Here is a 15,607-nt window from a genome sequence, read left to right on the forward strand (position 1 = left end):
ACGCTCAATAATGTTTATGTCTGTGGAGTTTGGAAGCCAGTGGAAATGTTTTAACTCAGAAGAGTGTTCCTAGAGTCACTCTGTAGCAATTCAGGACGTGTGGGGTGTCGTATTGTCCTGCTGGAATTGCCAAGTCCGTCGTAATGCATAATGGACATGAATGCATGCAGGTGATCCGACAAGATGCTTACGTAAGTGCCACCTGTCAGAATCGTATCTAGATTTATCAGGGGTCCCGTGTCACTCCAGCTGCACACGCCTTACACCATTACAGAGCCTCCACCTGCTTGAACAGTTCCCTGTTGACATGCACGGTCCATGGATTCATGAGGATGTCTCCACACCCGTACACGTCCACCCACTAGATGCAATCTGAAACGAGACTTGTCCGATCAGGTAACATGTTTCCAGCCATCAACAGTCCAATGTCGGTGTTGACGGGCACAGGCATGGCGTAAGGCTTTGTCTCGTGAAGTCATCAAAAGTACACGAGTGGGGCTTCGGCTCCGAATGCCCATATTGATGATGTTTCGTTGAATGGTTCGCAAGCTGACTCTTGTGGATGGCCCAGCATTTAAATCCGCTGCAATTTGCATAAAGGTTGCACTTCTGTCACGTTGAACGATTCTCTTCAGTCGTCGTTGGTCCCGTTCTTGTAGGATCTTTTTCCGGCATAGTGATGTCGGAGATCTGATGTTTTACCGGATTCCTGATGATATTCACGCTACACTCGTGAAATAGTCGTACGTAAAAACTCCCACTTCATCGCTACCTCGTAGATGCTGTGTCCCATCGCTCGTGCGCCGACTATAACACCACGTTTACACTCACTTAAACCTTGATAACCTGCCACTGTAGAAGCAGTAACCGATCTAACAGCTGTGTTAGACACTTTTTGTATTAAATAGGAGTTGCCGACTGAAGTGCTTTATTTTGGCTGTTTACATATCTCTGTGTTTGAATACGCATGCCTTTACCAGTGTCTTTGGCACTTCAGTTTACACTTTCTTTGAGTACTGCTGCTCTTTCAAAAACGCTAAAGTATCAGAACCAGATAATACACTAGTCTCCAGTAGCTGTAACAAATATTTTATCGTACAACAGATTTTCTCAGGTAAAAGACACCTCCTACCAAGCGCTTCACGCAACAGTAGATGATGATAGTCTACTGTTCTGTTGTTTCTCTAGCACTTCGGTTAGTTGGCTGTCTCATTTCCTTAACTACAACATTAGAAATCTATCTCTATACATATTATATTCACCAGCTTTGAGATTAACCACTTGTCCATAAATGAATGAATATTTTAAGTTTTACGGTGTCCAGTGTATGAGATTTCATTAAATGTTATATACAGAGTGTGTGAAGTTTCAACACCAGTGGACCCTTTATATTAAATGGTTCAAATGGCTCTGAGCACTATGAGACGTAACATCTGTGGTCATCAGTCCCCTAGAACTTGGAACTACTTAAACCTAACTAACCTAAGGACATCACACGCATCCATGCCCGAGGCAGGATTCGAACCTGCGACCGTAGAGGTCACGCGGTTCCAGACTGAAGTGCCTTTATATTAATACAATAAAAAATTGTAAAATAGCGTAGGCCTCGATTTGTTTAATTTATCCATACGCAGTGCCTCAAAAAATGCGTAACACTCATTGTAGTTAATGCCGTTTGATAGGTTCCTCAATTTGCGCACGGACAGAGACGATAGTCGAATACTCGACAAATGTCATTTGTTCTCGCAGGTAGTTGCAAGACAGTAGCTTCCCAACAACAGCTCCGCTCGGCTCACTGTAGCTGTGACGCATGTTGCAGTCTGTCGGCACCTGGTACATTAATCCACAATAGCGTTGATGGTAAATGGGGAGAGTCAGACCGATCGATTCCTTGGTCAAAACGTCCTCCTTGCATACGCAGCCCGGATGTTTTTCTGCGTGAGCGTGGGGGGCCCGTGGCGTATTTCACCGTCGTTGCTTGTGAACTATTTCTCAGATTGGGCGTTTTGACAGACTGCCAGACGGTACAAATTACACCAGACATTTCTCATCATCTGCGGCACACATGCGATGACGAGCGGAGGCTGGATTTACGTTGGAGGAGGTCCCTTTGAGTATTTACTCCGATACGTGTTCAGTGTAACAAATCGGGGTGTTTGTGTAGACTCAGCAATGTTCTCTGTGGTGTCACCGCCAGACACCACACTTGCTAGGTGGTAGCTTAAATCGGCCGCGGTCCATTTAGTACATGTCGGACCCGCGTGTCGCCACTGTGTGATCGCAGACCTAGCGCCACCACAAGGCAGGTGTCGAGATACGATAGAGCACTCGCCCAGTTGTACGGACGACATTGCTAGCGACAATACGGACGAAGCCTTCCTCTCATTTGCCGAGAGACAGTTAGAATAGCCTTCTGCTGAGTCCATGGCTACGACCTAGCAAGGCGCCATTAGCCTTACCTAGTTTGAGAGTTATCGTGTAAATGTCTCAAGAAGAACGTGTAACCAACAAAGATTAAAAGTTAAGTATAAAGCAGCTACGTACTTTTCTTGCTACCATTCAATAGTTATCCTGTTCCAGACTTGACGCCAGTCAGCGTGTGTTTATGCGTGCCTTTCTTTCGGCTCCCTTCCCAGTGTGGCGTAGCAAGCTTGTTACGCCACAACATTCTCTACTATACAATTATAATCCTCCGAACTAATGTATTAATAAACTTTTCACGGTCTCTGTGTGAGGATTCAATTCAAACATTAAACCTTCCTGCTGGGTACTTGATCACACACTTTTTCAACGAATAAAATCTGTGTTGCTGTGTACGACTGCAGCATTCTCTGAGAAACATATCCTTGAAAAATTTTCTGTGAGTGCTACATTACTTCAAAATTGTTTCAGTGTTTTAGTGTCAGAACTTACATTCTCTAAGTGCATGTGAATGATTGCGTTTTGCGTTTAGTAACTGATATTTACACTTCCCTACAAATATAACATATTACGGAGAACAATGCCGTAACGTAGCCCAATGATAATTAAAACGCACATATTACAGGTTGGTGTTAGGAAATGTGCTTATGAAAGGCTGTCTCAAACTATTCATCATTTTAACAAACGTATTCAAAACAATGAAAACCTTGCTTTCTCTGACTGAAATTGTTGAACTAAGCTCTATTACAGCGCCGAGGCGTTGGCAGAGGAAATGCGGCGTGAAACAAAGAGCGATAAAGAAGGCCATGGCTAAAAAACGTAGCAGAAGAGAGTGAATCGCAAAATGCAGTGCATCGATTCACTCGCGATGTGTGACAATAGAATGGGGATTACAGAATGACAACGTGTCTGCAAGAATAATAAGGGCCAGGCACATGACGTTCCAGTACACTATAGTCTGCGTATCGAACGCTCAGAACAACGTCAATGACGTGTCAAATACAAGTGTAAAGCTTACACATTTGTGGTTCGAGAAGAGTGCGTAGCTTTGGTTGCAAGTTTAGCTCTTAAAAGCTCCCGAATTTCGAGGAGAATTCAGACTTAATGAATAGTGCTATCAAATCCATGCTGAGGAGTATGTGCCCAACTGAAAATATTAGTAACCTGATCCACATTCGACTTATCTGTTATGGGATAAGTGACACTAGTAAATAACCACTCAACTTATTCGTAAGTACGTGTAATATGGAAAAAATTTGAAGAATTACCAGATGCAGAACTGAAGCCTGATTAGTCACGAAGAGAAGAGTGGAAAGGGTTCATTGTATTTTCTGGACGAGTAATGTCCTGTGTGAAAGCGTCTCCAGAAACGATTTGGAGGAAGGATATCTATTCGGACTAAAGAAGTTCAAAAGCACAGTGGTCGCTGTTGGGAGCACTTAGGATTCACAGCAACCAGGATCGTTAAAATAAAAGCCGTGGGCCTCACCACGCTTTTTTTCTATGCCAGAGAGTGAGATGGTGCAGTGACGTATACAGTGCACTCTTTTTCGGGAGGACTGGGGGTCAAATCACTATCTGGCCAGCCGGAGTAAGATGCCTTGTGGTTCCTGCCGGCTCGTCTAGGCGATCAGTCCGGAACCGCGAGACTGCTACGGTCGCAGGTTCGAATCCTGCCTCGGGCATGAATGTGTGTGCTGTCTTTCGGTTAGTTAGGTTTAAGTAGTTCTAAGTTCTAGGGGACTGATGACCACAGATGTTAAGTCCCATAGTGCTCAGATCCATTTGAACCATTTGAACCTGCCGGCTCGACCGCTACGGCTGCGCTCCTATCTAGCGCTCCGAGTGCAACGGAGAGTGGGACGCAGGGTGAGGGTGGAAGGTTTCAGCCGGGCGCGACTGGAGCTAGGCAGTAGCCTTGCCACATGCCAAGCAATTTGCGAAAAAGGAAGTACTTTACCTTTCTTATTGTTTAACGGCCGCACATGGTGATTCAAACGACATCGTACTACTATGAACTGGAAGAAAACGCTCTTTGCAACATCATTGAAGCACCAGCCACAAAGACGATATGATTTACGACAGACGTTAAATAAACAATACAACGCATTTTTTTCACAGCGATTTTCGGCTGAAAATATGCGGAATTTGTTGTGGGACATCGCGAAATATTCCCGCTTCAATCCGTTTGATGGCGGCTCTATACGCAGTGTTCAAAATGGTGTCTGCAACGGAAGTGTTTTCCGAGCAGAGAGCTGTCATTGAGTTTCTTTTGCGGGAAACCTGAGCTTCGTAGATATTCATAGGAGCTTGCATAATGTCAACGGAGGCCTGGAAATCAACAAAAGCACGGTGAGTCGTTGGGCGAGGTGTCTGCAACCATCGCAACACGGTCGTGCAAACCTAACCGATCTCCTACCTGCCGGCTGGGCATACACAGTTGTGACTGCTGCAGTCTTGGAACGTGCGGACACTCTCATTCTGGGTGATGGACGGATCACAATCAAACATCTTGCTGCACGACTGGAAGTCTTAGTACTGCTGACAAGTATTCAAAGGCCTATGCCCGCTGGGTTTATGACTGGCTAGCAGAAGACAATAAAGAGGTAATGAAGGACCATCTCTGCTGAATTGTTTGTGCGTTACGAGGATGATCGTGACAGTTTCTTGTCGAACATCCTCACAAGCGATGAAATATGGGTTCACCACTTCGAACTGGAAACAAAACGGCAATCCATGGACTAGCGCCGCACCACCTCTCCTCAAAAGCTGCGCCTTCTCATGTTGACGGTGTTATGGAACTCAGAAGGGTTTATTCTGTTTGACACCCTCCCTCATGTTACAACGGTCAAGTCTGAAGTGCACTGTGCTACCGTCAGGAAACTGAAGAAACGACTTCAGCCTGTTCGTCGCCACAAAAATGGAGGCGAACTTCTTCTCCATGCTAACGCAAAGCCTCAAACAAGTTTGCGTACCCGAGAGGAGCTCACAAAACTTCGTTGCACTGTCCTTCCTCATTCCGGATCTCGCACCTTCCGACTCCTATCTGTTTGGCCTAATGAAAGATGCATTCCGTAGGAAGCAGTACGTGGATGATGAGGTTATTGATTCAGCAAGACGTTGGTTTCGACGTCGATCAGTAGCGTGGGACCATGTTAGCATACAGGCCCTCCTAGCAAGGTGGCGTAATGCCGTCGCACTGAACGGAGTTTATGTTAACACATAAGAATTCGTAGCCAAAAGAGTGAGGAATGATATGGTGTATTGGAATCCTGAACAAAACCAACCTTCTTGAAAAAAAAAAGTTTTGAATTACTTACTGAACGACTCTCATCCTTGTTTTCTGACGAATGACAGTGAATGCGTGCTGAACTGAAGGCTGCCATCAGGAAAATATCTGAATGAAGGGTAAGTGAGGTAGTGGCAAAATCTTACAAGACTGTGACCCCAAGACCAAAATCCTTGACTGCACTGACGAGCGGCAAACGTTTTTCAGTGTCTGGTTCAAAATGTGTATTTGAAGGTATTTTTTGTGTTTCGAAAGGGACAAGGTCCCATCAACGCCCATCTTAAACAGATTCTAATCTGTGTGACTACAGGTATTTAACTGTATCAGGAACCCAGATACATTACATGTTCTAAACCTGAAATGTGTGTGGCCGGCCGAAGTGGCCGTGCGGTTAAAGGCGCTGCAGCCTGGAACCGCAAGACCGCTACGGTCGCAGGTTCGAGTCCTGCCTCGGGCGTGGATGTTTGTCATGTCCTCAGGTTCGTTAGGTTTAACTAGTTCTAAGTTCTAGGGGACTAATGACCTCAGCAGTTGAGTCCCATAGTGCTCAGAGCCATTTGAACCTGAAATGTGTTTAAATTTATGAACATCACAACGTAGTGTTAGATGTCTGTGTGTCAAACTTTTTGTTTAATATAAACGATGTGTAGTTCTGCTTCCATATTAACACTATCTAAAATTAAATAAGTTATTGCTTCGGTCCTATCTGACTTTGTGCTCAGTCCCTAACGAACTCCTCGTCAACGGGACCTTAAATCCGAACCTTTCAGTCCGCAGCTCGTGTGCGTGCAGTAGCGTTCTCGCTTCCCGCGCCCGGGTACCCGGGTTCGATTCCCGGCGGGGAAAGGACCTGGAAGAGCAGTTGAACGGAATGGACAGTGTCTTGGAAGGGGGATATAAGATGAACATCAACGAAAGCAAAACGAGGATAATGGAATGTAGTCGAATTAAGTCGGGTGATGCTGCGGGAATTAGATTAGGAAATGAGACACTTAGAGTAGTAAAGGAGTTTTGATATTTGGGGAGCAAAATAACTGATGATGGTCGAAGTAGAGAGGATATAAAATGTAGACTGGCAATGGCAAGGAAAGCGTTTCTGAAGAATAGGAATTTGTTAACATCGAGTATTGATTTAGGTGTCAGGAAGTCGTTTCTGAAAGTATTTGTATGGAGTGTAGCCATGTAGGGAAGTGAAAAATGGACGATAAATAGTTTAGGCGAGAAGAGAATAGAAGCTTTCGAAATGTGGTGCTACAGAAGAATGCTGAAGATTAGATGGGTATATCACATAACTAATGAGGAGGTATTGAACAGAATTGGGGAGAAGAGGAGTTTGTGGCACAACTTGACTAGAAGAAGGGTTCGGTTGGTAGGACATGTTCTGAGGCATCAAGGGATCACCAATTTAGTTTTGGAGGGCATTATGGAGGGTAAAAATCGTAGAGGGAGACCAAGAGATGAATACACTAAGCGGATTCAGAAGGATGTAGGCTGCAGTAGGTACTGGGAGACGAAGAGGCTTGCACAGGACAGAGTAGCATGGAGAGCTGCATCAAAACAGTTTCAGGACTGAAGACAACAACAAAAACAACAAATTTGATTTCCTTAGAAATAATGTTCAGTACAATATGTACACGGAATCCTTGTTACAGCAGACGCTGGTGATATTTATGAGCAGAAAAAATCTCCTGCGTTGTTCTCTCGTTGAGCCCAAAAATGTACGTCCTGTCTGCCAGGTGGTGGAAGTACCTGTCATTGTGTGCTTATGCAGTATTTCACGATCCGCTGCTGGGTTTACGGCTCACCTGGTTCTCTTCAGTTTATATCTTCAGCACTTACATTGCAGCACTGCAGTAGTATTATGCCCCATTACGGCTGCAGTTCCAGAACAATATTGGCCAAGTTTACAAGAATTCGTCAGCACTGAGACCGCATATCATGAGTAAATGACATTCTTTCTTGCTGATGTGGGGCAGGATATCTCTTTCAAGATTTACCTCTGACAGATGATACTAAGCCGGCTGTTCTTAGCCAACGCACACGTTATTTGACTATAGTTCTCTATATTCACACGTCATATAATATTTTGTATGACAAGTTAAAAGGGACATACAGTTATTTGCAAGAAATCGCTAATATGGAAAATAGTTTAAACGCATTTTTATTCTTATGTTGTAATACTTGTAATGTAGGCTGTGATCAGATTTCTCGGTTCAGTAAATTGTAACAGATGTTTCCCCCACTTTTAACTACGATTCACGAGCAGAAAAATTTTCACGTCTGTATGGCTTCTTGTCTTATTTCTTGCCAAAGCCCACCTTGGCCAGCAAACGCACCGGTTCTCTACCCCAATTGAGAAGGTTTGGAGCATTATGGGCAGAGTCCTCCAATCAGCTTGGGATTTTGAAGCTCTAACTCGCTAGTTAGACAGAATTTGGCACGATATCCTTCTGGTGGACATCCAACATCTCTGTCAATCAATGCGAAGCCGAATAACTGCTTGAATAAGGGGCAGAGGTGAACCAATACTTTGTTGACAAGCTCTTTCTCTTGAATGAATTATCCAGTTTTTTAAATTATAATCATTTTTGGATACACACATATCTAACGATTTCCGTCGCAATACAGATAACTCACTCGTGATGCGTCTTTTTTTTTTTTTTTGTCTTAGGAGTGTAATATCCGAAACCATTGACACTGCCCAGGCATCGAAACTGCTAATCACCACAGCACATTTCGAGTTATCATCCACAGCGTTGATTTGCATAAACTCAAAATCCAAAATCACGAACCACAGTTCCTGCTTTTTTGGTAGGAACTTCGCAATCTGCACCTTCATTCGATGGGTGGAAACTACGTTAGATTCAGCGGGGAAACTACTTGTCATATTTCCGTACTGTCTCGTCATTTGGGGAGATAATTTCCTGTCCTTTCGTATCAAGATTCGAATTTAAAGGTTGTCAATTCGCTTTTGCAGATTGTCTTGCAATTGTAAAGCTGTGTCTCCGTCTGGACCAGTTTGAAGTCGTGACGTAAAGTCACCGTTTGACTTGGCACACTTCCTGGGGCCTCAGCGCTCTTTAATATTTCAGGGGTCACCAATTTACAGAATTTCTGCATAATTCACACGGTAATAATTCAATGTCTTAACAGTTCTTGAATTAAATGGTTTCTATTCTTACAATTAGAAAAACGCAACTTGACAACCGCAAGGGAACACATGATTGTCAAGCTTAAAGCAAAGAGAAAACATCAGTAACCAGATCGAAAATTTAAAGAAGAAATATACGCTTTTAAACTCTATCAATAAGGTACAGTATACTCTAGGTACAACACTCTCCTCTATCTGCAGATGCTTATCATCTCCAAGGTGCATTTTAATATCTGACTTGCGATTTTCTTGATGTGACACCCGAAAGCATACATTTTGCTGCCACATAGTGGTTCATGACAGGGATACATTGAGATATCGTCAGTGATCACAGTTTCTACAAATTATTTGCATTCAGAACGTCAACAGATTTCTTAGAAAGTTTAGAGGATGCAGCAATTCCCATTTCATCACAATGCCCCAAACGTCTCATTCTAAATACACTGATCATACAGAACATTATGAACACCGACCTACTAAACCCCACCAGGCGACAGCAGCGTCACCTGGTGAAGAATGGCTGTCAGACACAAGCACGGTGCATGTAGTATCAGTGAGCGTGCTATCCGTCTGTTGAATGGGGAAGGCGAGCGATCTATCTGAGTTTGACCGAGGGCAGATTTCGATGGCCCAGAGGCTCGGCAAGAGCATTTCGGAAACTGCACGACTAACCTCAGACTCTAATGCTGGGCAGAGTAGAAGTGTGTCTGAACACACAGCGCACCGAACACTCCGTAGCCGACGGCCCATGCACATGCCAATGTTAACACTACGACGTCGGCAACTAAGACTGAAATGGACAGGCGACCATCGACACTGGATATTTGTGTAGTGGCAGAGCGTTGCATTTTCTGATGAATCCCGATACCTTCTTCATTATGCCGATGGGAGGGCGCGAATCCGTCGTTTTCGAGGAGAACAGCTCCTTGACACCTGTACTGCGAACGGAGACAAGCTGTCGGCAGCTCCATTATGCTCTGGGGAACATTCGTGTGGGTATCCATGGGTCCAGTCGATCTCGTGGAAGGCACAATGACGGTCAAGGATTATCGTGCACACCTTTTCACGACGTTCATGTTTCCCGACGGTAGTGGCATTTTTCAGCATGATAATGCGCCATGTCACAAGGCCAGGCGTGTGATGCAGTGGTTCGAGGAACACAGTGTTGAGTCCCAATTGATGTGCTGGCGTGATCAGATCTGAACCCGATGGAACACATCTGTGATGTGATTGAACATGTATTCAGAGCTCATCGCGCCCTCCCCAAAATTTACGGAAATTAGGGGACTTGTGTATGTAGATGTGGTGCCAACTCCTTCCGGCAACCTATCAAGGCCTCATTGCTTCCACGCCACGACCCGACCCCGCTGTTGTCGGTGCCAGAGTTGGACATAGCGGCTATTAGGTAGGTAGTCATAATGTTCTGGCTGATCAGAGTATGTAAGGGCCAACAGCATGATGGCCAAAACCTCTGCATTTTACTCACCACAGGATACACATTTTCATCTCATCTGTTCTTTGGGAGGTATGTCATCGAGTATCACTTATGATATATGCTCACTCAGAATCATGGCTTGTAGCTTGCTCTACCACAATATGTCACTGAACTCTAAACTTCTGTCGAAATATCCTGAGTTTAAATGTTCTTTCAATTGACGTCCTGAATGTAGACTCTTAATAATAATTCGTGAAAATACTGACAGTCTGGCAGTAATTTAGTCGTGTAACTCCGAAAAATTAATCATTTAGGTATACGGGCATGAATACTATCCGTGTAGGTATTTAATGTCATTAAACGATGTAGGTATGACAGTGAAAGATCCTGCAACTATGCTGCCTGACAAACAATGTTAAATACCTGCAAGGGGAGTAGGAAAGGAAAGGAAACTTCATGTGACGTTATTGCAGTGATTACAAAAATGGTTCAAATGGCTCTGAGCACTATGACACTTAACATCTGAGGTCATCAGTCCCCTAGAACTCAGAACCACTTAAACCTAACTAACCTAATGACATCACACACATCCATGCCCGAGGCAGGATTCGAACCTGCGACCGTAGCGGTCGCGCGGTTCCTGACCGAAGCGCGTAGAACCGCTCAGCCACTACGTCCGGCGTAGTGATTACAAGATCAAGTCAAAATTACAAAGAAATTGGTAGTATGAAACCAGATATTGGTATAGTGTCCCAGCCCCTCCATCCTGGATGCATACACTGATTCGGTTGGCAAGAGGTTCATATAGCCGTTGCGCCTTCTCCTGATGCATGCTGGCCCAGCTGTTGTAACTGGCACTTGAGATCCTTCACACTGGCACTGAGACGGAGTCGACGTCAGAGCTGGATGCCACACATATTATATTGGGGACAGATCTAGAGATCTTCTGGCCACGCGAGTACCTCAACATACAGACAGTTCATAGAGACATGTGCCATCATCGGCGAGAGTTGTCGTATTGAAAAATAGCACCACGACTCTCTAACGTTATAGGCAACGCATGAGGATGCAGAATGTCTGCGACATACAGTTGTGGAGTCTGAGTTCCCTCAATCACTACTAGCCGTGACCTGAAGTCGACCGTGAAGGTTCCCGTGCCATTACGACAGAAGCAGCACCGCTGCGCCTCTCCCGAACATCGGGAGATTGGGACCTCTTCCCAGGTCGCCACCATACTCGCCGACGATGGTCATTCAACGTAGTGCACAACCGCGATTCATCGCTGAGCACACTGCTCGCCATTCATCAGCAGTCCGTGCTTCCCGGTCGCGATTGTGTTTTGGAGTTACGGCACCCTGCGGGCAGTACTGTCTCTAGTACCGCTGCTGATAACGGTTTTGGGTGGCATAGAATGTCGTAGGGAGCTCATTACTTGTTCTCGGTTGATAGGCGCTGATGTGAAGGTTTATGATGTGCTAGTGCACAGTACAGCTACTTTCCCTTGTGGTGGTCAGACGTGGTTGTCCGGAACTGTGACGATGAGTACTCCTAGCCTCATGCCCCCATGTTGCTGAACGTAAGGCCACTGTCGCATCCGAATGCCCAACACACCTGGATATTGCACGATTTGACCAGTTGGACAAATGGAGACGCTCACTGAGGGCTCTTTCAAACTCTGTTAAGTGCTGATAACGCTTTCTCGAGCGCATACGTGGGGTCTCCGTATCCTTCACAGTGATCACGCAACATCTGATTCTGTTCACGCAACTTACATACCATACCATGCCAAAAAACAAGCAAAACTAATATACTCTGGTGGTCATTCTCCCTGTAATAGAGAATTAGAAATCTATTCATTCACGTAGCCGCCGATTGCGTCTACGTGGACGAAATTACACTGACATCCGTCTGTATCTTCTGGGTGCTTAAATTTTTTTGTCAAGCTGTGTTTATTGATGCACTGAACAGGTTAGTATGTAATTCCCACATATAAAAATATCGTGTTTTGTGCCCGTGCTGCTATTGACTTAGAGTGCTTATTTTATGTCATTATATGTGTGGCAACATTACATTTTACATGTAACTTTCTACTGTATGTGGAGCGGTACCAAGAGTAATGGAATTTGTCACAGGAGAGGCCTGTCATCCATACGAGCCATTCAAATGTCCTGGTGGTGAAGGAAAGGGCATCTGCATCTCGATCCAGTATCTGTGCGATGGCGCTCCAGACTGCCCTGACGGATACGACGAGGACACACGGCTCTGCACCGCAGGTAAGGACTAGGTTCTAGGCACTAGGCGTTCGCTGGCTACTGGACGCCACGCGACGTTACGTCACGCTCACAGCCCCTGCATCACGCAAACCGCCACGTGTGTTCTTACGGAAGCTCAACCAGCAATCAATTTTCCTATTAGTATGCAGCGATACTACGCAGCTACAACAGAATGATGGTTCACGAAAGTTCATTCCTATATTATAATGAAAAATCATTTTGCAAGTGTACTAAATATACAGTCGAACTGGAAAGTTGTCCGACGGATTTCAAATACAAGAGTTCCATTTACTGGTACAGGAGCACGTTGTTCTAGATTCTTGAACCTCAGCTACTTCACTTACTTTTTTCCATGGACTTATTTTCTGTGCAGAAGAAAAACTTCCGGTGATTAGCTCACACTTATTGAGAAACTCTGATCAATTTAAATGCATGTGAAAGAAGTAAGCGGAGATACGATTTTCAACATTACTACTATAGCAGAAGTTTTATGCAGTCGGGAAACAAATTTCATTGATTAAGAGACAAAAGCTGTTAAAAGTTAAAACTTCGTGTCCCCGTGTATTAGATGCTGTTCAGTTTGTCAATATGCAATTTATACTGACGATGAGAATCACATCTGGGGGTTGACAGGATGCAGGGGATGGTCGCTTGGTTGCATGGAGCGTCTTTATTGGACTACGCACGATGTAGACTTTTAAGCACAGTCGTATGGCATTCACAGAATTGTTGTCTTGCACTTGCTTGCTAACTGTTTCTTCCTTCCACAGCAAGGACGACAGAAGGAACTACGTCTAAGTTTCTGAATTCATTCCGGAGTCCGAAGTTTTCGCAGTCTTTCATTCAGTGAAGAAATATTGTGCCCTTATGGTGCAACGTCAGTAGCGAGAGCTTTGAATAATTGAAGGCAGAGGTCGATAACTAGCTCTGAGCGCACGCGATCACGACATCAACTAAACGCGAAAATCCTTCACCAGATTACTCAAACATCACCGCACACTCCACGCAGAAGTACCACCCGAAGCACACAGAAGGCAGTTTTCTGTCACTAATATTAACAGCACATCTAACTGGAATGTGACTGCAGCTGAACGTCTAGTATTCCTATTCTTTGCATAAAGATTTAAATCCATCGGGAGCGCAATTTATTGGACTGGTAGTACACTACTTGACTGAATTTTACACGACATAGAATCCCTTAGGCTATTTGATAAGACTGAGAATTTGGCTTTGTGAGCTTGCATTGTGATTGTTTAAGATGACTCAGATGTTAGGAAGAATTACTGTTTCGCTTGCTGTTATTGTGGTGGGACTGCAGTGTACTGTTTGACTCGGAGAGAATGGCGGACGTCACGGAATGATTATTAAGACGATGGCCACAAACGTCGTATGGCCACTGCTATATTTTTCAGTTTGGAAGCAGAATAACTGACTGTACGATCCACAGTGAATGAAAGAATGGATGAACAAAGTCGAGAAGTGCTTCCAATGATTTGTTTCCTAAAGAATTTGGTAATCAGGGAGTCTTAGAAAAATGAGTTATTTTAGGCAATTTCAAAGTGGCACTGGTACTTAAGTATTCGTAGGGATGTGCGGAACTTCCGTAACGTGACTGAGTCGTGCGTGAATCTCTTGTCAGGTGATCGCAGATCAGTTAACTGCAAATGCGATATACTGCAGCGTTTCTGTTAGAGGAAGAATGTAGCAATAACGAATTATTTATGATTAATTTACAGTTAATTAAAGTACGGTCATAAGTAAAAGAAAATCGAGTAATTCGAGAAGTTTGTAACGACTTTGTGCAAGGATCTCTTTGATCCAATGGGAAATGTTCAGCGAAAGTACAACGGAATGGAACGTATTCTTAGGATCAATCTAACCAGATTCTTTATTCTTTATTGCGACATGCTCACAGAATAAATGAAATTTGTATACGATAAAAGGCATAGTACCTTTTTACACAGCTTTTCCTGTGTCTAAATAATAACTGCTCACATAGCAAGCTGGTAGCCGAAATCATCCTGTGACTCTCAAATAATTTTATTTGTACTTCTCGTTATAGCGTTAGAGGAGATTACCAACATACCTTCCATAGTATGAGAAATTTCAGATTTGCTAGTGAAACATTTAAGAACACTAATATACTAGGAAATGAACTTTTACTACTCGAAATTCGGCTGGGCTCATTTTCTTACGGATATTATGGCACATCTGTGACAGATTCGTAAAGGTTGCACCAAAGGCCAATACACAATGAACCAAGTATCTCCAATTCCAGCAAATCTTATAACACTTAATAGTGAGATAACTTCCGGAAGAGTGTGGCCTGTTTTACACACCTCACCCTTTGTACGCTAGTAGCTCACTTCTCATCTCTGTAGACCCATCCAGTCAAAGTTGCATGAGGAGAAACATGGAGGTCCGTGGATCCACCTAGCCTAGAGCAGTAGCAAACCCGCTGTGCCCCTCCAGAGTCAAAAGATTTGATGCATTTTCTGACTGAAAATAACAGGTATTTGACTCTTGTCACATCGAAAACGTATCCCGTGAAGAGAACCTCCTATCTGAGGTGTAAGTAAGGGTACGTGTTGATGTTCCCACTCAATAAGTTCCTTCCTTTGACTTAATGAGTCTTCTTGGCTCTGCAGTTACTGCACTTATACATGACACTGTAACGTAGTCTTTTCCTTTTTCAGACATAGCAGCAAAATTGGTCATCATCACCCATCATTGGCCTCTACCGTCCGTAACGGAAGCTTGGCGGTGCTGAAACTGTGGAACTTAAGAAAATTATTGCCAGAGTCAGTGAACCAAAGAAGCATAATTAGTTGAGCCCAAGTAGTTTCTTTGTGGTTTTGAACTGCCTCCAGTCTACTGGCGGCTATGAGCTGCAGATCATCCAGTAAAGGATTCCACCATCTCACTCGACCAAATTGAATCTTGCCTATCTCTAACGGCATCAGATGCCGTTCCCCTTGCAAACATGCTGTTGTCTGTTGTACACAGAGGTTACAAAAGTCGTGGGACAGCGATATGCA

At 44.2% G+C, this 15,607-nt stretch overlaps 1 protein-coding gene across 2 annotated transcripts in view; it reads left to right on the top strand.

Moving 5' to 3' along the window:
• Positions 1-15,607, top strand: part of LOC126470305 (IDLSRF-like peptide) — a 232,013-nt gene that overhangs the window by 128,320 nt on the left and 88,086 nt on the right. The window contains exon 2 of one of the 2 annotated variants that reach the window (XM_050098075.1): positions 12,429-12,569. In XM_050098075.1, coding sequence (XP_049954032.1) covers positions 12,429-12,569 — 141 coding nt within the window. The remainder of the gene's footprint in view (positions 1-12,428; positions 12,570-15,607) is intronic. The other variant, XM_050098076.1, reaches the window with a different exon arrangement.

This window comes from Schistocerca serialis, chromosome 3 (assembly GCF_023864345.2).
Source record: "Schistocerca serialis cubense isolate TAMUIC-IGC-003099 chromosome 3, iqSchSeri2.2, whole genome shotgun sequence".
Classification (NCBI taxonomy): Eukaryota; Metazoa; Arthropoda; class Insecta; order Orthoptera; family Acrididae; genus Schistocerca; species Schistocerca serialis.